This window comes from Sceloporus occidentalis, unplaced genomic scaffold, assembly GCF_023333645.1.
Source record: "Sceloporus occidentalis isolate IW3139 unplaced genomic scaffold, rSceOcc1.0.p SCAF_422, whole genome shotgun sequence".
Taxonomy (NCBI): domain Eukaryota; kingdom Metazoa; phylum Chordata; class Lepidosauria; order Squamata; family Phrynosomatidae; genus Sceloporus; species Sceloporus occidentalis.
This window is the reverse complement of record NW_028317402.1, coordinates 87978-115682: the sequence shown is the minus strand read 5'-3', so window position 1 is coordinate 115682 and position 27705 is coordinate 87978. Positions and strand designations below refer to the sequence as shown.

The window sequence follows — 27705 nt, the reverse complement described above, 5'->3', positions numbered from 1 at the left end:
TGTGTGAGCATGAGTGTGTATGTGTAAGTGTATTTGAGCATGAGTGTGTATGTGTAAGTGTATGTGAGCATGAGTGTGTATGTGTAAGTGTATGTGAGCATGCGTGTGTATGTGTAAGTGTATGTGAGCATGCGTGTGTATGTGTAAGTGTATGTGAGCATGCGTGTGTATGTGTAAGTGTATGTGAGCATGCGTGTGTATGTGTATGTGTACATGAATCTGTGTGTGCATGAGTGTGTAAGTGTTTGCAGGACTTTGTGTAAATGTGAAAGTATGTTTAAATATGTGTGCCTGTGAGTTACGGGGGGCTGCATAAAAATGAGTCCAACACCGGAGTGTGATGATTTAACATTGCTAGAAAAAAAACAAATGGATCTATTCACTAAAGGGAGTGTTGTCAAGAGTTGTGTTTTAGCTCCTATTCATTATGAAGGTTTAGCCTCAGTGAGCTTGGCTGGCCCTGTATAATGCATAGTTAAATCAGAGAGATTTCTTCAAAGACTCCAGCCCCACTGAGTTGTGCATTATCCAGGGCCAGCTCAGCCCTTCCTTAAGAAACTTGTCAGTATTTGCCCTTTTATTTATTTTTTTTCTTCTTCAAAGACTAAGGGTAACCGGTGCTTCCCTGTCTCCGTGTTACGAAGAAGGTGTCCATGCTCCAAAAGAGGTAACCACGCTGGGAAGTGGATCCGGATCATCTGAGAATGCACACACCCCCCCCTTTACTTATGAATAATGAAGCGAGGGAGTCGAAACCACAAACTCTCCTGCAAACACTCCTGACAACTCTGCCTTTTGTGAATAAACCCCATAGATTTGCGCGACCGTTTTTTAATTGGGACTCGAGTTCTATCATCGCCCAAGTCATATATCGAATTACAAGCGCTCCTAGAGCAAAAGTTGCCTCTTTTCCGAGGTGTGGCAGACGAGCAGTGAGAAATGGCTGCTCCCTGGAGCCATTTTACCAACGCACGACAAAGGAAGATAAATGGTTAAAATTAAATACCAATTTATTAAAAAAACAAACCTCATCTTTTGAAACAAATAGCTTAGCCCTGGGACAGTAAAGAACACGGCAAACACCGGGATTGTCGATCAAAAGAAAGCTGCTATGTGTGTAATCAGGAGTGTTCTTGGTTGGCACGTTAGAGAGAGAGAATAGCGAACGTCCCCGAGATATCCTGGAATTTGTGGTCTTTGCATAAGTTCCCTTTAGGTCGCAGATATAATCGCTTATGTCATAACCCTTTTGCTACTTTTGATATGAGCTCACAAAAAAAGCCCCGCTCCTTTCAGCTGCCAAGAAGCCTTCGCCGCAGCGTCTTTTGTGTGCTCTTGCAAATGTGTTTTTGCAGGGAGTCGCACATCTTTTAGGCGCTTAAATGGTTAAAGCAGGGCAGAAAATAAGACCGTTGGGGGAAGGGAAGAGAGGCAGAGGAGAACATGGTGACTTAGGAAAGCAGGATGTGTCAAATGCTGGATTATCCAGAAAACCGACGGCAAATTCATCAACTGTGTTTCATTCAAAGCATTTTTAGGTTCGGCGTGCAAGACGTTACGCAGATCGGGCACTGCATGTTTTATACGGTTTACCAACTACAACTGCGTCTATATTTTATTTGAAATGGAATGAGCGAATAAATTAAAACAGAGAAACACTGTTGAAACGGCAATAATTACAAAAAATAAAAATAAAAAAATAAAAATAAATTATATATATATATCGAGCCCCACTAGACAGTCAGATTGTTACTAAGTTTCCTTAATTAATGAACCAACATAGGCTTGTAAAACAATCAAGGACAAAATATGTATCGTAATAAATAATGGATACTGGAATAATATGGTAAATGCAGCATAATGACACACATCAGTAGAATTCCTCGAATTCATATGAATTTCAGAGGCGATCCTATCATTTTGAATTGTGGTAACAGCCCCCACCCCAGTATGTCTGAGGGACGCTTTTTATAATGTGATCTACATTATCACTTATCGCTTGTTACCAATGCAGTAACTCCAGGCATTTTTGTGCACGTCGCCCTCAAACTACTATTTTTCAACCTATGTGTCACAACATGTTGTGGTTTAGCTTTTACCGTATCTGTGCTGATCCCACCATTCACTTGAATGAACTTATACATTCTGTACTGTACGTATGTATTAGAAACTAGACTTGTGGAATTGGACCAAAAATTGGATACGTTTTAATTTCGTTTTTGGACAACAAATTTAATTTCCTGCTCTTTCGGTCAGGACAAATTTTAGAGGGCTTTTTCCATTGGGGAACAAAAGCCACTCGCCCCCACTTACACTCTCTCACACTCTTTCATGCTCTCTCACTTAATGTCTCCTTAACTTCTCTCCGACCACTTCCATAATCTTGTCTCCTTTTCCGCAGCTCCGCCTCTTGTCCTGCCTCTTCTTGTTCTTCTGTCTTCTATCTTCCTCCGCTTCTTCCTCGTATCGGTTCTCCCCGTTACTCCAATCTGGTAAGAGTATATGTGCGGAGGCTCCGTCCTTTTGCAGAAGTGCTCATGGAGGCCTGGTTAACAGAGGTGATATTGGGAAAAAGCTGAAAAAAAAGAGAAGAAAGAAGACAGAAGAAAGAAGGGAGAAGACCAAGAGAAGAAGAGTCAAGAGAAAAAGCGGAACTGCGTAAAAAGAAGACATGGACACAGAAGCGGTTGGCGGGAAAGGTAGGGAGAGAGCGCGAATAAGGAAAAAGTAAAATTCAAACGAAAATTTGGAGCTCTCTGCTTTTCATTTATTTTGTTGATGTCACCCACTTTCTGAAATTTGAAATCAGCAAATTTTGTTAAAATTAACATTTGTGCTCAATCTGAATGCACAAGACAAGTTAAACTCCATCAGTGTATATACCATGGGAGCAGCTATCATCAGAGGTGTATTCTGGCGTAAGTCTACTAGATCTATGGCAGTAGGTCTTGGGGCGGCAGTCCTCTTTGCCACAAAACCAGGGTCCAGATCGCCCTCTTGGGCCTGGACTATGCCATATCCCATTTTGAGTGAAGCAAAGCGATTTCTGACATACATAAATTCACAAAGCCATAAGTTTGAGGAGGGCTAAAGACTTTCAAATTCCCGATATCGCTATGCAATATGCAGGTCCATCTCAGCCCTTGTTGAAGGAGATGTTCACGTGTCCCGTTCTAATGCGTACTAATATCCCACGTTAATGAAAGTACCTTTTGTTTACACTTCTGAGCAGTCACATTGATAAAATCAGTCTGATAATTGTTACAGAGTTGCAACAATGTTGCATTGGAAGACTGGCATTGTTCAGTGGTGGAGGGGGGAGGCAAGTGGCCCCAGTAATAAATCAGCCCCAAGCACATTATTATGATTAGATGGGGGTATGCATGTGAGAATGAATGTCTATGTATACGTTTTTGTGAGCATGAATGTGTGTATAAGTGTATGCGAGGATGAATGTGTATGTATGTGTTTTTAACATGAATCTGTAGTTGAAAATGTTTGTACGTACAAGCATGAATGTGTAAGTGTTTGAGTGTTAGCATAGCTGTGTATGTGTAAGTGTGTGTGAGCATAGATGTGTGTTTGCATGTATGTGTAAATGATTGTGTGTGTGAGCACTAGTGTGATTGTTAGCATGGATGTGTATGTGTTGTGTTTGTGTGTGAGCATAAATGTGTATATATAATTGGTGTGAGAGGGAGTGTGTTAGAATGAGTGTGTTTGTGAATACTGAGTATGAGTAAGTGTATGCATAAGCATGGGTATGTGTGTTAGTATATGTAAATTTGTGTAAGTGTGTCTACATATGTATACCAGAGTGTTTGTTGGAGGCGGGACAAGGGGCACTGATAAGCTGCTTAGAAGCAAAGGTGGCACTCACAAGCTGTTTGGGGCAAAGCTGGCACTGTGGAACTTGTGACTTGGTAAAGTTAGGGGGCTCTGTGGTTTCTAGTTATGCATCTGCTTCATATCAAGATATTTAGCTTTTCCTTTTCTAGTTTTTAATTGGTATAATTGTTATAATGTTTTTTTTTTTATATTAAGGATTTTTTTGTGTTATTTTTTGCCTAGCATTAAAATGGCCATTTGCCCAGTTTGACACGAGGATTAACCTAGCTGATGACTAAATCTCAATATCACAGGGCAGAAACCATCAGATAGATTTTTTCCAGGGAGGAGGAGAGACCAGACCTATCCTAAACCAGTTTAGTCAAACACAGTATGTAAACAGTTAACATCAACTGTTCGATATAACAAAGTAGGCACATACATCAGCATTCAACTGAGGCACAAAACTGCCTTTATGGTGTGAAATGGGATGTAGGGGAGGAACATTTGGTAATATTTATCCAAATGATCCATTCATAATTTTGTATTTTTGTTTCTCATTACAGTGCGGCGTCCCGAGGAACGATGAACCCAAACGTCAGGACTTCCTTGCTGGGCACGAATAGATTTATAAAGCGCCATCACATTCCGTAGCACTGTACAATGGGTAAACAGAGCATAAAAAGTAGTGTAACACTAAACATTTTGGACTGACGGAAACAAAAACAAGCTCACAATCTAGAATGCAGACATAGAAAGCCAACTTCCATCTGACACTACACGCGCTGAACCCCTCGACTACCAAATGTATTCATTCCAGCGTAACCTAAAAAACAAATAAAAGATAAACGTGGGACCTTTTGTTGATTTTATTTCCTGCCCACCGGATGCAAAATTCCCCGATTCCAGACGGTTGCCCTGCCCAGAACCTGTAGGAGGGGAGCAGTCTAGAAAGACAGGTTCTGCAGACACTTTGCTCCGAGGCCAACTATAGCCTCTGTAAAAAGAAAGGTTCCTATCCCACTCGCGGGAGTCTTACGCTCCAGAAACAAAAATCCTTATGACCCAAACCGACTGAAGTGGTCGCTTGGGTCAGCCTTCCAATGAATCTTTCTAAAGCAAGCTTACATTATTTACAGTGCGTGTTAAAGAGAGACACGATAAAGAGTCTTGTTTATTGCCATTTTGGCTATGTTCCACTATTAAAAATACAACCCTCGTGCGTGTCACACCTGCTCTCCGCTGGGAGTGGTTTACCGGTCATGAAACGGTTTCAGTCAGGGCCGGCCCGACAATGGAGCCGAGTGGGGCAACCGCTCCAGGCGGCACTTTTGAAGGGGCGACACTTTGCCGCCCCAAGCCCTTTTTTTTTTTTTTTTAAAGCTGAGAAGAGAGAGGGGCGCCGAGTGGTTTTATCTTACCAAGTTGCCAGTACCCGCTTGGCGCCCCTCTCTCTCCTCTGCGAGCCCTCTAGCTCGGTCTCGGTGCCGGCTTGTAACGTTGAGCGCCGGAAGATGACGTCATTTCCGGCGCTCAGCATTACAAGCCGGCACCGAGACCGAGCAGGGAGACTCACCGCAGGACTGCTGAAAGGTAAGTACGGGGGGGAGAGGAAGGGTAGATAATGGGGGGGCGGCGGGGAGAGGAAGGGTAGATAATGGGGGGGGCGGCACTTTAAACTTCGCCCCAGGCGGCATTTTGTCTTGGGCCGGCCCTGGTTACAGTTTGTATCATTCGAGGTTAAAGACACTCCGTTGCTGGATACATCAGATGCTCATTAATGCAAGTGACAGCTGGGAGGTTCCTTTAAATCGTTGTGATGCCCTCCTTGCATTTGCCCCTTCCAACAGTGACGCTGTTGGAATACGGCCAAGTACTTCCTGGAGTTCATGCGAATATCAGCCACAGCTGGGGGGCCACCTGTTGGCAATACATGCAATGGGACATGGACTTTAATGGAAGGAGATGGGGGGGCGTATGAAACAGAAGTAAAAATCAGGCCCTGATTTATGTCTCAGCGTCCCCTAGGGAGCCATAGAACAGACAACCCCTTCTTACCCCACCAAACCTTCCCAACCCACAAAAACGGTTAATAGAGACGTCATTGTGGGCAGGGCCGGACTGGGACTGAAAAGCAGCCCTGGAAAAATTTGGAGACCAGCCCCATATAGTTTATCTCACGGTGAAGCTCTTATACCCACACGCACCCCTTATACACACCCGAGTCACACTATGTGCCATTCTTTTTATCTCATTATTTGTATTAAAATGCCAGAAAGCAAAAGTGTTAAAAGGCCCTAATAAATGAAATACATTACACATAATGGGATCAAAACATTTACTACTGCGAACATTTTTAGATGAAAAAGTTCCATTTTATTTAGTGGAACAAAACACTGATCACATTATTCTTCACGATATTCTGGTAAGAAACTTTTATTTCTTTATTAATTCATGTAGACTATTTTTTCCATATTTAATAAAAGCTATGATTGAGACATGTTTGGTTTTTATTTCCTTTCATTTGACAACCTACCCCCGAGTTATGCACCTCTGCCCCCAGACTTGCCACTCTGCCCCCCTGATATGCCTTCTAACCCCCTATATGCCACTCTGCCTCCAGAAATGCCTTATACCCCCTATATGCCACTCTGTCCCATGATATGCCTTCTAACCCCCTATATGCCACTCTGCCATATAGGGGGTTAAAAAGCATATCATGGGGCACTCTGCCTCCAGAAAAGCCTTATGCCCCACTATATGCCACTCTGCCTCCCTGATATGCTTTATACCCTCTCTTTATACCCTCACTCTGCATCCAGAAATGCCTTATACCCCTATATGCCACTCTGTCCCATGATATGCCTTCTAACCCCCTATATGCCACTCTGCCATATAGGGGGTTAAAAGGCATATCATGGGACAGAGTGGCATATAGGGGGGTATAAGGCATTTCTGGAGGCAGAGTGGCATAAAGGGGGTTAAAAGGCATATCATGGGGCACTCTGCCTACAGAAAAGCCTTATGCCCCCTATATGCCACTCTGCCTCCCCAATATGCTTTATACCCTCCTATATGCCCCTCTGCCCCATGACATCCCTTTAAACTCCCTTTATACCACTCTGCCTCCAGATATGCCGTTGACCCCCTATATGTCACTCTGCATCCAAAAATGCCTTATACCCCTATATGCCACTCTGGCATATAGGGGGTTAAAAGGCATATCATGGGACAGAGTGGCATATAGGGGGTATAAGGCATTTCTGGAGGCAGAGTGGCATAAAGGGGGTTAAAAAGCATATCATGGGGCACTCTGCCTCCAGAAAAGCCTTATACCCCCCTATATGCCACTCTGCCTCCCTGATATGCCTCAACCCTCCTATATGCCACTCTGTCCCATGATATGCCTTCTAACCCCCTATATGCCACTCTGCCATATAGGGGGTTAAAAGGCATATCATGGGACAGAGTGGCATATAGGGGGTATAAGGCATTTCTGCAGGCAGAGTGGCATGAAGGGGGTTAAAAGGCATATCATGGGGCACTCTGCCTCCAGAAAAGCCTTATGCCCCCTATATGCCACTCTGCCTCCCCAATATGCTTTATACCCTCCTATATGCTCCTCTGCCCCATGATATACCTTTTAACCCCCTTTATGCCACTCTGCCTCCAGATATGCCTTTTGACCCCCTGTATGTCACTCTCCAGAAATGCCTTATACCCCTATATGCAACTCTGGCATATAGGGGGTTAAAAGGCATATCATGGGACAGAGTGGCATATAGGGGGGTATAAGGCATTTCTGGAGGCAGAGTGGCATATAGGGGGACACACTTACATACACACACATGCCGATTTTTTTTGTTTTTAACAAATACAAAAAACATTATACAGTACAAAAAATACATTATTTTACTCACCTTCTACTTCTCTTGACTTCCTGGTAGCTGCACACTGTTCTCCTCTATGCTGACAGGAAGTCACTGACCTGACATCCGGTGCTGCAGCAGTCTGAGTGCGAGGGGGCGGAGCTTTCACCTCACGCTGCTCCCATCACTATGCAGCCATCAGACTGCTGGGAATGTAATCTAAACGGCCGGTGCGTGCTGATGCCGCCGGCCGGAGCTACTTTAACACTTTTTTTTTATTTATATGGTAAGCTGGATCGGCTTGCCATATAAAGTAAAAAAAAGTATTAAAGCAGAGGCAGCCGGCGGCATCAGCACGCACCGGCCGTTTAGATTACATTCCCAGCAATCTGATGGCCGCATAGTGATGGGAGCAGCGTGAGGGGTGAAAGGTCAGTGCGAGGGGGCGGAGCTTTCACCCCTCACACTGCTGCTGGGTGCTGATGCCGGCCGGCCGCGTCAGCACCCAGCGGCCGCTTTGATTAGATTTCGGGAAACCTGGGGGGCAATTGCCCCCCTGCCCAGCCCGCCCCTGGCACCGAGGGAGGCGTTCATTGCCATTTGCAGCCGCTCAGCGGCTGTCTTCATGGTAAGTCTGCCGGCCGCCCAGCCCACGGACCTTCCGGCCCACCGGGAAATTTCCCGGTATCCCGGTGGGCCAGTCCGGCCCTGATTGTGGGCCGGTGACGAAGAAGAAGCATTCCGTGATACCGACAGCCGTGCTCTGACCTCTCATAAAATAATACACAATAATAATAATAATAATAATAATAATAATATGCTACACGGTGGGAGAAAGGGATCCTTCCTGGGTGGACTTCCAGCAATGTTGCAAAAAAAAATCTAAACCTGGCACAGACTGAACTAGCACAAAATTACCGTGCTGCACTTTTTCTAGTTTGTTACCATGGTAACTGCTTCCAGATTTTGATTAGACCAAAAGTATGATCTGAGGACGGGTTATGGACACTTTGCCCAATACACCCAGGTGTATAATATACGCAGTATGTACTATACATATTATATAGACGCATTTATTGGTTTGAATACCGCCATCATATTCCGCAGCATGGTACGCTATATGGATTTTATATATATATAGCCAATTAAATACATCCATAGTGTATAGCATATACCGACATCAGGTTTTGTAGTCTATAGCATATTACGTGATGTCGTAATATTTTATACTTTCATCCCCAAGACTGCTAGTTGGCTTAAAAATAAACCTATTTTCATTTAAACCAGGATTTACAGTGAAATATGGAAAAATGGCTATGTGGATAATAAATAAGTTAGATCTATTAAATTGATTTAAATATCCAGTCTTTTTTATTAAGGTGCATTTGCCGGTCCCCGAATGATCTGGCTTCAGCGGTGATGTATGTCAGGCGTGAGCGATCCATAAGACGAAGCGGCCATTGTACCTACAGTACATTAGAACACGTGCTGGAAACCTGGTTTAAATGTAATTAAATCACACACTACTGGACATGTGTGCCAGATGGTACATGCAACATACATGCGTTACAAAATATACACATTGTTGGCTGAAAAGTCTATTTATTTAAAGCATATGCCCCATTTCCATTGGTTTGCTGGGGGGGGGCTCTCCAGACTCATGATCTGACACTTAGATACACAAGCCAAAATGGAACGACTCTTTCTGAGCTCGCCTCCCTGGGGCAAATGGTGCATTTTTCTATTTTGTGTTTGAGAACGATTAACTTTTTATAAAAAATTATTTTTTGAAAAAAATAAAAAAAAAATCCAAAAAGAAGGGTTTAAAACAAGTACATGCGCCTTTTTGTATGAAATGAATAGGCCCTGTGTGAGTCAGAGGCCAACATGGAGTGTGTCAAAGTTAAAAAAAAAAAAATAGTTCCTTGCAGGAAGTGGAGACTGCGCTCAAACTCAGGGCCAGGGCATTAAGTATTTCAGGAAACACTTCTGCCACCTAGTGGTAAGGTATGGAATACCATTCTTCCAAAGCAATTGGCACCTAAAAATCAGATCTTGGAAGTCAGAAAAACAAAACCCGTTGTGACTTCTTTAATTTTAAAGTATGCGTGAAAGTGGGATTAGACCTCTCTCCTGTAACGTGGAACTGAATGGCGGTTATAGGGGTCACACACTCCATCATTTTAAAATCTCTACAGTGCCGAAGTTGAGTTAATCTAAAAACATCATTTTATCATACAATCATATTATTTATTGATTTGTTTATGCATTTTTCCCTATCCCTCGGCTAGTTGTCGTGTAGTTGAAGTGTTCAGCCAAACATATCTCTTTGCATGTGATATACTTACCCGCCAGTCAGCACCAGCACTGAATGCCCAGGATGGGGATCCAATGAGATCATTGTATGCATGCGCAGACGCGCTCACATTGGAGTTTAATGGGAGCGCTTTTCTGCCACAGATTATATTTTAAGGGGTTTACAAAGCACTTTTGTGTACATTCATTGTTCAGGGGGCGATGTAGTATCCTTTCGAATAATTACATTTTTTCAATGGGTGTGGGCCATTATTTTAAGAATTAGCTCTTACAGATGACGAATTTAGGGTCTATCGCTGTGATCCTCTGCCTCCTACCTACGCTTAAGGAAAGTAAGTGTCTCCAGCCTCCTGCTGTGTAGGTAGAGAGAGTTTTGGGTTGGTTATTATTATTATTATTACATCAGAAACTGATCTCAGGAGTATGTAATAACACACTCTTGTTAATTAACCCGGTTATCTGGTCGCAGGATGGGCGTTATGGTCTTATTTTATGGTCTGTGTCCTACATTGTAACACTGCTGCTTGTTGCCAATGATAACACTGCTACTTTGGAAGCAATGGCCAGTATTTTTTCTTCCTCTAGAAAAGGTAGAGACCCAAGCCTTACTGACAATGGAGGGATTCACCGGTGATCCAAACCTTCCTTATATCCTTGTGAACCGTATGTTTAGTGGCACATAAAGCGTTAAAAACCTGCGCTGTACAATGGACTTTGGGCATGGGTTTCTCTGTTTCTGGTATGTGGATTGAGACACAGCCTACACTTTGCCCCAGCAATCTGACACCAGACAACTCCCTCGAAAAGACAGGTTAGACGAAACGCGCCGGAGACGAAACGCGCCGGAGACGAAACGCGCAGGAGACGAAACGCGCAGGAGACTAACTCATCTTAACGGGATCAGCGAGTGACAAAAACGGATCGGCGTCCGGGCACATGTTAGCAGGAGACGTTACCGGTTCCCCGCAGCTGGGAAGAAAAATAAATGTATTTATAGCAGAAATGTTCCAGGAATTAGCTGGAGAATTTATTATCTAGGCATAAAACCATATTGTATATTAGAAGGTTTATAAGGAAACAAGTGGGATTTATTTAAGTGCATATTTTGGAAATATGACTTTTTTTGTTAGTGTTTACAGGTATAAAAAAGAACCAAATCCAATGTTTCAAACAAAACAAAATTCAAGGATCTCGTTAAGGGCCTTGCCAAATTGGAACAATGATTCATAACCGAGTATGACTTCCCAGTGGCGAGTATCATCATTTCTTTAAAGCGTTCCAGTATGTTCATGTTTAATTATAATTATAGCACTTTAACAGAAAACGGATCATTGCAGGTATTTTATGTAAGACCTCAATGAATAAGTGTGACTTTTTACAGAGACAGCCACGCCATGTTTCTATGTCACACGTTAAACAGATCTTTGGAACCTTTTGGTGCTATGACATCATCATCATCATCACCACCATCACCAGGATTTATATAGTGTCATAGGATGACAGAGACAAAGCGATACATATTCCAACAGGGCACCAACTGGAGGTAGTCCTGACCAATATGCAGCTCTGCCTAAAGTGCCCACGGAGTATTAGTCGTTGTCCGGTTATGGAAATAGAAACTTTTGCCCCTATGCCATTTAGTCAAGCTGCTCCTTACCTCTCCCTTTGCCTTTTTTTTTTAATGACGGATAACCCATCAAAGTAAAAGCACAGCCAGATTAACCATTAGTCACCGGAGGTGACTGCCTGGGGCAATAGGCCAAGGCGATGGGGATCTGAGGTCTCCCCATACTGATCTCCTACACACGGTGGGGTTTGAGCTCCTTGCGTTGCGCTCTCAGAGCCTTATGCTTTTGTGCGACTCTGAATTTGTACCTCTAAATAAGAATAAATGATAATATGTCTGAATATAAAAATGCTGGGTTTTTGGTTTTATTTTAATTACGCATAAGCCAACTGATTTCGGCAACACCCATACGCCAGCGCCAAGTAAATAAGATTAACCCTTGCAGTTCCATGGAGATGCTCAACTTTCTTGTTGTGTTTGACGGTCCACGGGATCTAGAACCGATGGAAGAATTATTGCGGATTGCCGTTCATTCTGAAAAGTCATTTGCGTTTTCTCCCGAGCATTGAGTCAATAATTGCATCAGCTGCATGTCCCTGAGCACCAACGCGCCCTCCCTGCGACGGCCCGAGGACAATGAGTCCCGATGCAGTCTGGCAGCTGTTAAGGGAACTGCACTAAGCGGCTGCGTGATCCGTCCTTCTGAATTCCCGAGGGGTAGGGGCAGCTTCTGTGGGTGCTGATGCAATAAGGCTTATCACAAAGTTGCTTTGTTTCTTGGGAAAAGTAATATATTCACTCATTTACTGCCAGTGGACATTAATGGCTTAGGTGTGTTAACATTTTAAACAGAACGTTATTAAAAAAAGGTGAAACCTCTCTCTTCACAGGCTTTAACTTTCATTAATTACATCGATCTAGCGCTTGCACTTTTTGTCAATCAGTGTAAACATGATGGAATCTGAGATGCGTCTCGGGGAGGCAGACAGTGTTATGTCATCAATGTCCGGTCTCTCCCTTTTCCTCCCCAACCCTCACAAAGGCTGCCTAAAGCAATCAATGGGGATACCTGGGACCTCTCCGTGTCTGACTGTGAGTCTCCGGGTGAAGCCCTGCTTCTTTGGGTCATTTCCCCAGGGGAGCGCTGTTTGACCGTGCCCACTGCTCCACCCAATCCCCACCCACTGAACAGGAGCTAGCCCTGCCCCTTCACAAAGCCACGCCCCCACAAATGGGGAGGACTGAGTGAGGGTAGCCTACGCTGGGAGGTTCCCAGGTAGGACCATAAATCAGGGCGCAATACCCCAGCCCTCTTCTGCGTCTGGTCTTCATGTGTGTCTATAGACATTTCTTATGCCCATGGTCCCCACCTCTGGCCAAAGTGAGCCAGTTGGGGGCAATTCTTAAACACTTCTTTAAGAATTTGGTGCGTCTTGCTCTAGATTCCTTACTATGACCACGCGTAAGACTACATGGAGGGGACGCGTTACAGTTTTTGCCGAATGAGGTTACAAATGTGCATTTATCGCCAAGAGGTTTCAGGAGAAATAAGGAGTTAATAGGATATTTGCTTGGGTGGGCCAATGAGTTATTACCTGCACTCAGAATCCGTGGGCCGTGAGTCCTGCAGTAAAGTTCTAAACGTGGTGTGGTCACCATGGAAACCAGTGGAATTTCCCTGCTGACTGTTCCAGGTTTAGCCCTTTGCTCCAGAACCGCTTATTATAAATACGCTGCAGTGCTCCTATTTGATTCCGATCCTGACTATTTTCGGGACATGCGCGCGTCTCACACACACACAAAAAAAAAACAGCAGCCATTCATTTCGACAGGTTGTTGTTGCTATGGCGATATAAGAACTGCACATAGCAACCAAGCTTGCTTTCTGTAGGTGCGGTATCACAGCACAATGAACTGCGTTAGTGTCTACGCCTTCATCAGAACTGACACGCCATAGATAAAGGCAAATCATTTCATGCAAGTAGCAAAGTGATAGCCGTAGGTTTACTTATGAGCCATATCGACTCTAAATGCATTCTATGAAATATGAAAAAAAATGGAATTCTGATCTAACAAACAAAAAAAATATTGACAAAAAACCCACAAAACACCATAATCAACAATATTTATGTCGTTTCAGACTATTTAGTTGCTTAAGTAAAGTTTTATAAAACACCTGCATTTGCTACCATAATGGAGATTCATAGAAATACCACATTTCCATGGTTACCAGACAATCTCAAAAAGTTTATTTTTAGTGATAGAACACTTAGCTCTCCACATATGATTGCTGAACCAGACTTGAGTGGGTAGAACACAACACTGCTCTCCAGCACTAGGAAAAGAAAGAGATTCCACAAAAATGTGCTATCCCTATAGAGCCTGAGGCGAACCCAATAGTGTCCAGCAATGATTACATGAGGACAGAATCATTCATGTCCATTGCTGATGAATGAACGAGAAGGTCTGCTTCATAAGAAAAACTCATGCACAGCTTGCTCATCAAGTTGTCACCAAGAACGGTACATCCCAATCAAAGAACGGGTATAGTTGTATTGTGATGGCATATAGTCGTTAAAGGAATACTAAAAATAATAACAATGTATCACACAATATATTTAATATTCATGCAACTCATTTGCATAAGACTCAGATGCTGCTGAGCTATGCAGTTTTTAGCCTCTAGGGGCACTAATTGTCAGAGGGAAACCCATCTTAGTTAATAAATGTAGAATAAAAAAGAATCTCAAGCATTTAAAATAGGATTTGCAGCATCCATAATATTACGCTGTTGAAAATACAGATTTTTTTGTGGTTAATTGATATGCAATAAAAAAGAAACTTTGCAAACAGAAAACATTGTATGCGGGTCATTTTAGGATTTATGTACATCTAATGTAGGACGCTTGGTCTTCCCTTAGGCGCTTCTGCCAAATGCAATAACTCTTCTTTCCTCTGCCCTGTACGCAAAGCGAAGAACTAGGGTGACAGCTCCAATTAGTTCATGTGTTATTCATTTCTGATTGGGAGGTCACAGAGTGTCTTCAGAACATCCACATCTCCAAATACCCCCTGTGACAGAACACAAGATTTTTACATATAAATATATATAAATATATAGGTCTGCACTGCACATATTCCAGTGGCTCTGTTCTGTGTTATGCTGCCGCCTGTTGGATACACACAGCTATACACTGCGAGGGTATACAAACACACTAATTTGATGGCCTATGGTCTTAAAGTGCCAGGGCCACTTAGCCATCCCGAGTCCGGCCATATATTTTGATACAGTAAGGGACTGATCTGGATTTCTAGAATATATCGCCCTTTGCGTCATAAAGTGTCATAAAGATATAAACGCACACAAAAACTCGGCAATATCAGAAGAAAGGTCTAAAAAAGGAGAAAAGAAAAACCCTGCCATTAAAAAGGTACGCTTAAGATGTATAAAATTCAGAAACAACGTAGCGATTTGTATATGTGAGGGTTATCAACCCAACATCATTAGGAAATATGGGATAGACAATCAGGAACCACAATTATGCTTCTAGTCATCAAAGAGAGGAAAAAGTACTGTAAAAAAACAACACAAGGACTTTTAGAGGTCCATACAAGATGAGGGATCTGATACTATAGCCACTTAGCACACACAGGGCACCCACAGCACCAGCCCAATTCATTCTAAATACCCCATAAATACCCATAGTGTACGCCGATCGCCAGAGCCCATATACTTGGCAGGGGCTGTCCTACTATACAGGAATCTTAGAGCTCGCTTTGTAAAGCCAGATCTGGCAGGGAAGTTATAAATAAATCTGGCTCAGTGTATGAAAGAGAAAAAAATAATATTTCTGCTTTGATTCTCACACACCTCAAAACTGCACGTTTCAACCTAAATAGAGTTACTGGCAGAAAGTGAATGCTTGCTGTGCTCAATTCCATGATCCATCTGGAAAACACCATAATTACTGTATATAAACAGTAGATAGCACACATTTCTGGGCGCACCACGGTGTCTGCGGAAGAATCGGAGAGGGAAATGATGTGTGTGCCCACAGGCTGACGGCAGACCCCAGCGGGGGCGGCTACCATCGCAGCCGTCAGACTGATATGCCTACTATCACCAGCAAGGCATCAGCGCCACAAACAAAAAAAAGTACAACTCTAAGAAAGTACCTTTTCTGGATGAAAAAGTCCATGGCAGATTAAACAAAATGTTGCATTTACTTTCTTTTTTTGTTTAGTGAATTTATTAGACAAGCAATGGAAAGGCTCCATTTTTTAATATAATGGAAAATATTCTCCAGAAATTCTAAAACATTAAATCTATGACCACATATATGAAATGTGTGTAATACATTAAACTAGTAGGGATCCTAAGCAGCTGCTAAATCTGCTGAAATGGTAGCATTGTACCCTAAAAGCTTAATCAGATATACCGGCAGTTATTTTCAGTTGGCTGACCAGATTACCATCTCTTGCAGGTCTCCATAAGGTAGGGAGTAGTACGATTTGTACCTTTGTGCGTCTTAAATCTCAACAACGCCCACAGCACCCTCACCCCGTGTGACTCTTGAGTCGTACAGGTCGACTTTTCAACCATTTTCTGTAACAATGGTCAGGTTACTCTGGGCTTTTGTGCAACATTGTTGATTCTTCTTTCTTGAGTGATTCCTCTCAAATTCACAATTATTAATGCAAATGCACAAAAACTATATATTGCACTCTGCAGCAATAGCCATTTTTTAACAACTTGGCCAGCATTTAATTTTGACACAGCCCCTCGCGCCTTCTGGCAACTCACATAAACAGATATTTATACATACACTCATACTAACACGCACTCCATCTCACACAAAGTTATACATTCATGCTCACACACACTACCTTTCATACACACACAGACATACATACACTCAGCTCACTTGCAGTCGCTCTTTTTTTTGCCACTGGGTCATGTAACATTGTGTTACGTGTCCCCACCTTTCCAGGCCAGTGCAAATTCTTCACAAAACCTGGACTGGCCTTTTGTGAAGACCTTTGAACTGGCCCGGGGGCAATCGTCCCTGTGTCAGCTCCCCCTGAGACTAACACAACTGTTAATTAGTTAATTAGGTTGGAGAAAAGACATATAGTATATCAAGTTCACAAAACCACATTAGCTGATCCAGAAGAAGGCAAAAAAAACCCCACTGAGACAGGAAGGTCACCTCAAAGGGAAGAAGTTCCTTCTTGACTCCACGGCAGTCTGACTCATCATGGAGAAACGGTACCTTACCTACTTTTACTTGTAATAAACCTGCCTGCATTTCATATCTACAAAAAATATCCAAATGTTTTTGGAATGTGGCCCAAATGACTTCAAATGATACAATTTAACAGCCCTAACAGTAAATAAACCGTATCTAAGAGAAGGAAGCTCTTTTTTTCCAATCTTCCTGGAAGGTATTATTTATAAAGAGATCTCCACAAACGTCTCCAGAGAAAACAATCCCAATATGATCAGCCTTTCTTCATTGCTGAAATTTCCCATTCCTTTAATCTTTTTTTGAAGCCCTTCTCTGAACCCCTTCTATTTCGAGTATGTCCTGTTTTGTACTGGTGCCAAAATCTGCAATGCATATTTTAGATGCGGTCTTAGCAATGGCTTATAAAGAGGCAAAATTATGTTTTGATCTTTTAAACCTATTCCCTTTTAATACATGCACATATCTTGCTTGCCTTAGCAACAGCCGCTTAACATTGTGCACAGCTGCATTATCTATTGTAAGTAAGGACACCCAAATCCTTTTCCATAGAGTATTTACCCAACACTTAACCATTTAGAGTATATTGTGTATTCGGATTTGTCCAAACTGGCTTTTTAACTAAAATTGCCTGTTACACGTGTTTGTATGAATCTCCAATGATGAGAAGACACCACAATGAAACAAACCAAAATGAATGGCAAAACCACCAAAGTTGTGTTCATTCATTTACCTCTCCCTTTCACATTTTATGGGGTCAAGTAGCCTTAAACAAGCAATGATTGGCATTTTTGGTGGTACCCTGTGTGGGTACAGTGCTAAGCATTCAGAGTCCAATAAATCTCACAGGTGCTACTGATTAGGTATTAGTAAACTGGGTGCAAGAAGTTATATACAGCAAAAGAAAAAAAAAAAGGCTATAGTTAACCATTGCAATGCCAGAGATATCTGTATTGAAAACATTCTCAGATCACTCTAAAACATAATATATTTAAAAATATGCACCAAAACTCCAGCTTATAATAGAGAGGTGCAAAGATGAGGAAAAAGAAAAAGAAAAATCTCAGGGCTTCTCCGAACATCAATAGGCAATAATTTCCTGTCTCTGAACGGGATCCTTCCATGAACAAAGGCATCACATTTGCTATTTTCCAATCCAATCAATATAGGATGCGATATATTGGCTTGGTTGATTGTTTCCTGGAACATGCTGCCTTTTATTCCTCTGGTGTTTTACTGACCTCTCTGGTTGAAATCGGGATAACTATCTGGAATAATTGAGTATGCCTCAAAACACTCAAATATCTCTGCAGCATTTACTGCATCGTCACATAAAGAAATGTTCACCCATTTTTTGTGTATTCTGGAACCATTCCACGGCTCGTTGGCTGATGTAAAGACTCAGACCTCAATTAGTCCTTGACCTCCTTAGATTCAGGAGCCATTTGACCACCCCATCCATGAATAAATTCCCACTTTGTATTTGTCTCTATCACTTCTGCTGGGAGCCGGTTCCACTTATCTACCACCCTCCCTCACCTTTTTTGTGGGAAAACCGCCTTACGCTCCAGCTCATCATACATTTACAAGCAATGCCGTAGAGCGTTATAAATAATGCAAGTTATAAAGTACCAGGTATTAAACTTCCAGTCACACTGATAAGGCAATGTATTAGCACCAGGTGAAAGCATTTGAATCCATAGGTTGAGATAACATAAGCAGCTGCTTAGTATCGTTTATCTATGGTCCCCATATCATCAGAGGGTTGAGAGACTTAACAGACGTGTGACACCCATGTATCGAGGCGTTACAGAAAAAAATTAAAACTGATTCGTTTTTTTATTCGCGTGTGCCCAAGCCTCGTCTTTAAATGGAGAATACGCTACTTTCTAACATATAGATTATCATTTTATATAGCGCCATCATAATCCGTAGTGCTGTATATTGGGTAGAACGGACAAAACAAGTAGTCTATAAAATAACAATTTCCCTTGAAGAACAACAGGTGAGGAGGGCCCTGCTCCAATGAGCTTACAATCTAATGTGGCAGAAGGAGGCTCCACTCCGTCCTAACGATCAGGGTCCTGTTGCTGCCCCCACCTCCGTCCAACATGAGGCCTAGGGGTTCATTGTGGAGGAGCAAGTTGTAAGGCCCTGTGGGATGAGATCCATGATCTATTCCTGGACCACCAGGGACAGGATTTACTGGGGGTCTGTTGGAGCTCCCTGTTACTGATTATGGTACCACTTACAATGGAGTGAGGAGGGTTTTTAACTCTTATTATTATAAGACTTAAGACTTAAAAATCCCATGGGGGGGGTACAGCATGAAACTCAGATTTGCCTTAATAGGAAGCCTTCCAGATATGAAGTATCTGTGGCCAATGAAAGCCTTCCCGTTTTCGGTAAATAAGACGCTGAAAGGGCTACAATGTATATAAATCGGCCACTGTGTGGCAGCAATGCTTAACAGAAAAAAAAGTACTGAAAAACATTGGAGTCGGTATATAAATTTGGATGTGTAAGTGGAGCGAGATGGAGTGTGTGTTAGCATGAGTGGTGTGAGAGGGAGTGTGTGTACGTGTGTGTGTGTAAGGATGAGTGTGTGTGTTAGAATGATTAGAAGGTGTAATTTGTGTAAGTGTGTTTACATATGTGTGCCAAAGTGTATAGGGGGGGGCAAGGGGCAATAAAGCCACAGTAATGTTGTTTGGGGCAGTGATGACAAAGAAAGCTATTTTAAGGCGATGATGGCAGAGAACAGCTATTTAGGGCAAAGATGACACAGATAAGCTGTTTGGGGGTACTGACAAGCTGGTGGCAAAGATCATACAGGCAGGCTTTTTGAGGGTTAGGATGGTACAGACAAGCTGTTTAGGGGCAAAGGTACTCACAAGCAGTCATTGAGGAACGGATGTATGGCTGATGAGCAAATCCGGCTCTGCCATCCCAGCCGTCCACAGACCCAGCAAAATAATCGGCAACATTGCAGTTTTTGATCCTTTACTGTGTCATAAATGCTTGCAGGCAACGCTTCGACATTAACACAATCAACAACATTTGCCTATCATGATCTATTACAATTAGAGGTCGAATCTCCTTTGACTTGGTAATGAAGGGTTTCGTTGACAAACAGGTTCAAATGAGTTTAGGACAGATATAGTTTCAGTGAATTCCTGACTCAGCTGTGTGCTTCAGAAAGCCGTAAGTTGGGTGGGGGAACGTCTCTTTGTTTTGAAAGAAAGCCCTGTTTAATGTCAGGAAACTGAGCAACGGCACCGGCAACGACTTTCAGGAACCTGTTTAGTGAGGTACGGTAAATGACGAGGGGGAAGAAGAAAAAAGATGAAGGAAAAGAAGAAGAAGAAGAAGAAGAAGGAGAAGAAGGAGAAGAATGAGAAGAATGAGAAGAATGAGAAGATCTTATACAAATGTCCCTGTGCCCCCAACATTCCCCTCAAGCTTTCCCCCATACGACCTAGCTGGATAACAGCACGATCCCATGAGTACAGTCCCTGTAATATTAACCATTTAATAGGAAAAGGTATATACATAAATAGTCACGGTTCCAAATGACGTCCGCTGTACACACCTCTGGGCTAGTAGCTGGAGAGAAAGGCCAACGGCACGCAGAGGATTCTGATGAATGCCCCTCTACGCATCTGAATGTAAAACAGTCAGTTAATGCAAATAACGGGTGAATATGACTTAATATGTATATGATGACTGGCGCGTACCTTTAAAGGGAAAATTCTAAATCTTTAAATATTACATGATTATTATCTGGCAAAGCTCTCTAGTTTATGTATTAGTTCATGGATTATTCTTGTTTCTATGCAATTAGTCATTGAGTTGATAAAAAGTTACACAAAATAACAGGCAGGAGTGTCAATACATTAGAGGGCCCTTTGTTGGTTGGACATAAAAACCTCTTTCATTACCAAAGGAGAGGCTTTTACCATTAGGGTGAAGGTCTGGAATCTTTTCATCGGGACGAGATTAAATAAACTGGAATCAGGGTTATGAAAAACAAGAATCATTTCCATTGTGTAAAAAAAAAAAAAAAAAAAAAAAAGAAACACGAAACAATATAACTTGTAAGAGAAACGAAACTTACTGTGAATGGGCCGATGATTCATTGGATGTTACTTTCCATCCACAGAGGGCACATAATATAAATTTGCAACAGATCTATAGGATTAACCCCTCCACGACAAAGCCTGTACATGTACAGGCTCACAGTGCATTGTCCTTAAGGGGTTAAGTCTGCCAGGCTGTTCATTCAACAAATGTTGGGGTGAAAAAAATGATAGGGTTCATGCTAGCCCAGGAGGGCCACGGTAATCATAAACTACTAAAGCGGGGTGCTGGGTTGTATAGCGAGAGGCATTAATAGCAGGAAGACGGAGGGGGTCTCTGCTCAGACCTCACCTGGAGTATTGGGGACCGTTCTGGAGACCCCCATTTCTAGAAAGATATCGACACATTGGAGAGAGTTCAGAGGAGAGCTACAAAAGTGGTTTGCAGGACAGAAATTATCAGGAAAGGTTAAAAGATCTTAATATGTATCGCTGGGAGGAAAGAAGAGGGGGGAACATTTAAATACTTAAAGGGACTTCACAAAGATTATTTGAAAGAAGGAGCAATGTTAGAATAAGAGGTCATGGTCTAAAACTTGAAGGCCAGAGGCTTAGATGTAACGTAAGGAAGTTCTACTTTACTCAGAGGGTTGTGGATAAATGGAACAGACTCCCAGCAGCAGTGGTGGAGGTTAATACATTGAGGGAATTTAAACAAGCATGGGATAGACATAAAGCTTTCCGAACTATAGGATCTGACCAAAGACTGATAGGGTTTTAAACCCTAGATGGGCCGAATGGTTCTTATCTGCCGTCACATCGGTACTATGTTGGACCGTAGTCTTGGAAAGGCTTTCCTATTGCCTTAACTGGTGCAGGGATTGGCAACCGTCGGCCATAAAAGCCACATTTTACACATTGCTCTGACCCAGGTTCATCAACCAAGGTGATTGAGCCACTTGTGCTGATGCTGAGACTTCTATAGCCGATGGATCACCAGGAGGCGTTGAGGAGTGTGATGGGATTCACTGAAAAGAATTCTCTTTGGAAGTATTTAAACCAGTTTGGAGGCTGGTTTTGCGGCACGTTGATGCTCCTGTAAATATTGTTTATTTTTTTTTCAGTGGATGTTTGAAAACCTGTTGAAGGAGATAAGAAAAGTCTGGACCTTGAAGATACCGGGCACAGCAGGAGTCACAAATCTGACAGATTGTGAGATCATTGAGTGCACAATATTTTGCCAATAACTAAGTTATAATCTCGAGGACGGGAGTTAAACATCACGATGTACAATTCCCATCATGCCCAGCCATGCTGCTGTCATGGGTACTGCATTTTAATGACAGATGAGCATAAAACAGCTCAATATATTTCAGGGGACATCACAAAGCTCACGATAGGGACAATGGATTTAAAAAAAATCATCCATTGAGACAAACATTAAATACTTAATAAATCCATTATAGTAACTTATAATAAATAAAATGTAAAATATAATATAAGGAAAATATTAGATATAACTTATCTTTTATTTAATGGTATGTCTATATCAGGTGACCTGAGTGATACAAGTTTAGTCTCCTGACATTATGAAATAGAGAAATAATAAGGTAGCGGATTTTGGTTGCTGCTAACAGATCATAGACTTTATTTGCACACTTATGTGATTCTTGATTACCCCTAAATTGTTTGCTGGATATTATTTCCAGATATCTGTTATTTGGATATGCAGGTATGATAAATGGAGAAGTTTTTTTGTTTTTTTATAATGCAGCATTTGCTGACTGTGCATTAAATTCATGTTATATATATATATATATATATATATAAAAACATATATATATATATATATATATATATATATATATATAAACTTTGTATGTGTAAACTTATATATATATATATATATATATATATATATATAAACAAATACATATACCTCTTTATTGATTGCAGTTAGTGCAGTGTTGATGTGTAGTGAGGGCATATTCTTCCCATGCAGACAGGTGGGACTTGGTGGCAGCCCATAGGCTTCATTACTAGGGATAGATCATCCTGTTGGGACCCAAATCCCCCTGTCCCTCTTTTTCCTCACCCTGACCCTTCATTATACCTGTCAGGCTCTTTATAGTCACAGGTAAGAAAGGAATACCCTCAGCTGTTTGTAAACCACACACCCCCTCCTTCTCGATCTGTCCTTCTCGGTGTATTCGTTACCAAGGAGCTCAACCTCCCGAACCTGCCCCCCCCCCCTATCGCACGGAACACCGGCCAACTTCTTGGAATGTTGCCTTAGTTTGACGCAATAGCATGTTGGGGGCTCGGCTTTCGCTGCAACCAATCAGAGCAGGTATAGCCAATTGGCACCCAATGGGCGCAGAGCGGACAGTTCCGCGGTACTGACGACCTTCACGAGTAGGAAATAAAAATGCCGAGAGATGGCAACCAGTGTTTGCTGCAGGAAGCTGCCGAGGCCGGGTCAGAGAGAGAGGAGAGCCGGGATCCCCAGCTCACACCGCGGGAGACAGCCGGGAAAGGGCTTGGGACTGATAGGGGAGATCAATCATGAAACAGCGAATCGACAATGCGGCCCGGGATCTAGTGGGACCGAGGAGATCTCATAGAGAATAGCCGGGATCCCCGTGAGCGGCGGGTGTCATAGCACTGCGTGCGGAGTCTGAAAGGTCATCTCTGTCACCGAGAAGGGGTAAGAGCTGGGTGTGTGCGGCGGATCTGCAGTGTGTTCGATCAGCGTGAATATAACCGATTACCGTTATATAGATCGATATATATATATATCATTAATTCCTTCCCTGCATGAATATCTGGGTTAATCATTGGCCGTGTAGAGCTCAGCTGCTGCAGCACCTCTCGGTCACATATACCGTATTCCGGCTGTGACGAAGAGGCTCTGCAGCAGCTGCGTCCTGTGATCCGCAGGCAGTCTGTGTAATGGAATGAAGCCGTTCTGTTAACCTGCATTCCCGTTACCATTTTAGGAGAGAAGTCTATACGGTGAATGGAAGGCGCTCTGGACTGAGTCTGGAGAGGGTTTGGGAGCCGCTGCCCGTCACATCAGCCCTTCCCCTGACCGTGCAGCCAGGAGACCCGGAGATGCCAGGCAGCGTCAAGTGGTTGCCCACCTCCTACAGCCACGCTGACTACCAGTCCCAGAAGAAATGCAAGAGCAGCTCGTTCGCCTTCTACCAGGCGGTGAGGGATCTGCTGCCGGTGTGGGTTCTGGAGGACATGCGGAATATGGAGGTGCTGCACTGGGAAGAAGGGGGCCGGGTGAGCGCCTACACGCCCTCCGAGGCTCTGCTGTATGCCCTGGTGCACGATCACCTGCCCTATGCCCAGTACCTCCTGAGCCACTTCCCCGGGGATGCCCTGGCCGTACCCAGCAAGAACTTCAGCTGCTGCCAGACCTCTGCCCCGCACCTCTCCATGGCTGTCCGGTACGGCCGGGTGGAAATCCTCCGGGCGATCTTGCAAACCCTGCGGGGCTTCCCTGCTAGCAGCCGCGCTGGCCACATTAACCGCAGGGGGTGCCAGCGAGTGGAAGGGGGGAAGACCCCGGTGCACCTGGCCTGCGAGCTGCATAGGGCGGACTGTCTGATGCTGCTGCTGGGGCACGGAGCCTCTCCCTCCATACCGGACAGCGGCGGAAATACCCCGCTGGACTGCCTGCTGCTGCAGCTTATAGGGGGCAGTAAGCAGGAGCTGCGGCTCAAACGCCTCTGCCTGGACTCCCTGCTGCTCTATCTGCCCCGGGGGCTGCTCTTTAAATCCCGGGACCGGCTGCGGGAGGAAGAGGGGGTCTGGCGGGAGCTGCTAGGGCTGGACTTGTACCGATGGCTGGTAGGCAGCTCTCCCCCCTCACTATTTACCCTCTCCATGCAGACCTTGCTGGGGACCCTGCCACCGGAGAGGTTCCCGGAGGCCCTGGAGGGACTGTCCCTGCCTGACTTTCTAAAGCCCCTGGCACTAAGGAAGAAGCTCTAGCGCTGGGGCGGAACAAGTGGGACTGAACTTAACCCCTTCATGTATCTGTATATTTGGATCTAGTCGGTATGGGGTCACTTTTGTGTTTAGTTCATCCCATTATTTTCATCCCAACATGGGATTCAACATCGACCGGTTTTACATTAAATATGAAGCTGTTATCGATAAAATAATACCGATTGCCGTTAAATACCTCCGGTATACGATTTCATCAGCCGTTGTATATTTACACCCAATAAATAATATAATGGATATATAAACAGATTTTCTCCCCAAAATATCACTTTAAAGGTGCCGTTCTACCTACGCTGCTGAATTCCTCACTTTTTGTAACTAAACGCGGCATTAAAAACAGCCAGACTTTTATCAGAAACCATTCTTTAATCATGAAAAAAATGGTCTCATTGATCATGTGACTCAAAAGCAGTAACTGATAGGTTGTTGCCATAGAAGCTGAAAATAAGCTGTTGGCGGAGAGCAGACTGCGGATCTGCCGGGGTTTATTTGCTTAAAATACTAAAAAGCTCAATAAAAACTTTCTTTAAAAAAATGAACCATTTAAATAAGCAGCACATTTAGCATGGCCACAGACCCCGGTCTTCCGCAAGCCTTGTCATGGCCACTGACGTATTCTGGCCTGGGCTAACTAGTCCTGGGGCAGCAGGTCTAGGAGGGTGGCCGTCTCCGTAGCTCACCTCCGCCGGGCGCGTATGACATGATATCCTGGCTCATCGAAGTAAGAAAGGCGGCATGGAGGGGGAGGCTGGTGGCGTTGCCCAAGGCCCTAGTGGATCGCCAACATATGCCACTGGCCACTGATGCCTGTATATAGATACTTTGCCACAGAGGTATGAAATCCATATGGGATTTAACCATTTCACTTCCTGGAGTTGACTGACTGCGTTTCAGAGCCAAGAATGGCTGCCAGTAACTTAGTGACCCAAAATGCTCCAAACGTGCCCTTTCCTGCACCCATCAGGAGGTGGCCTCACGGATGCAGCTTATCTGCCGCTGGCTTTAAAATGCCAACCAGATTTACTGTGCCAGTTTCCAGATACTGGTATATAACGATGTATATATGGTCCCCATGACATATATATACACACAAGGTCTGGGTTTCATTAATACACAGCAGGGTATGTAAACAGTATATTTATTCATAAAACATCAACATGTACCATAGAGCTGTACAATGGGGGGCAAACAATCTCATTTCACAAGGCATGCGGGGGTCCCTTCTTGCTACAGAGCGGTAAGCGTATGAATGTATAGGTGACAATAGGTGCTGTATACACCTGTGGTCACGCTCTTACCTCTCATTGATGGTGGCCATTACTGTAGCCACATCTCGGCTGCTTGGGGCCGCCTGCAAGCAGGACGCTCTCCTTTATCCCGTGTGCCCCTCGCTTGATAGGATTTTTTTTTGTCTCCCCAGTTGTCATTTTTGTGCCCACTACATACCTACAAAGCCTTTATATTTTTTAAATGAGTTGGCCAGTGGTCATCAGGATCTACGGGGCACCCAGAATGTAAATCCTGCATCAGCGGTTTAGATGTTTTACTTTAATGAGATGGTGGTAGATAAATACAACAGCCTCCCATCAGAAGAGGTAATACAGTGAGGGAATTTAGACATGCATGGGACAAACATATGTCTCCTGAACCCAAGGCAAGTCCAAGGACTAAGCCCCTAGCGATACATCAGGAAAAATGGGCAGACTAAATGGACCAAAAGGTTCTTAACTGCCATCAAATTCTGTTTCACGAGAGGTCTCCCAGATATCTTCACCATGGGGGGGGCGGAGGATTTTAATATTATATGGTATTTAATATTATATATTTCCTATATCAATTATTTGATGGAGAGTTTACAGTTGAATAAAGTTGAATTGAATAAAGAAAAATAAGTACCAAAGAATCAAAGATGGCGCACATTTCACTCGTTCTCCGGATATTTACATATATAAATATATATATTATATATATTTGTATATATATATATATATTTATTTATGTATATATTATTATATGTATAAAAAGGACATCTAATAATCTAATACGCAATTTACTGAGAAGCACTTTACAGGAAGATGCAGATTCTGTTTACCGCAATAAACATATATTTTAATAGTTAATAAAAAAAAATAATCGATGAATATGAAAAGAGGCGTTTGTGCGGCGACGTGTTCTTCAGGATTACCCCGAAGCGTTTCTCATCGCGGCGGATCTGGGAGATGCGAGCAAATAGTCCAAAAGAGTGATCTTTATAGTGACGATAGAGGCTCAGCCGTGAAAAATATCTTAAAAGAGCATTTTCGGGGCAGATATTGCAAAAACGTCAACATTCTTTCACGTGCATACTACACCGTGCGCCGAGCGGCCATCCCCGGCAGGTTTCTCGCGGCAAGTTGGCCCTTATTGTTAAAGCGAAGAAGTTATGTTAGGTGAGCGAACCCTCTTTAGCATTTTAAATGAGCTGGCCCTGCACAATGCACAATTAATAAGGGTAGACTGTATTCATTCATGCTGAATCAGGCAACGTGGTTCCATCCTCAACGTCTCCCCGTGTAACGCAAGATGTTTGTAATATTATAGCCCCCCCCAGAGTTTTTTGGCACTTAAAGAGCTGATGCCTTATTGCACCTTTCCTTCATTTATAGAGATGACCAAGTTTTACTGACTTTGGCTGTTTTTAAAATATTTATTAATTAAGCAAATGTCATAAAGCATCAAAATATATAAAAATATATAAAAAAAAAAAAACGTAATAAAAAGAATTCAACGAAGTACAAGAG

At 43.1% G+C, this 27705-nt stretch overlaps 1 protein-coding gene across 1 annotated transcript; it reads left to right on the top strand.

Moving 5' to 3' along the window:
* Positions 1-24019: 24019 nt before the first annotated feature.
* Positions 24020-24910, top strand: LOC149272702 (ankyrin repeat domain-containing protein 9-like). Its single transcript, XM_089506782.1, has one exon. It carries the CDS (start codon positions 24020-24022, stop codon positions 24908-24910), a length of 891 nt encoding a protein of 296 aa, XP_089362908.1.
* The last annotated feature ends 2795 nt before the right edge of the window (positions 24911-27705 follow it).

Bases quoted from the DNA above. Each gene is read 5' to 3' on its own strand.
- LOC149272702 (XM_089506782.1), top strand. From the start codon at position 24,020: ATGCCAGGCAGCGTCAAGTGGTTGCCCACCTCCTACAGCCACGCTGAC.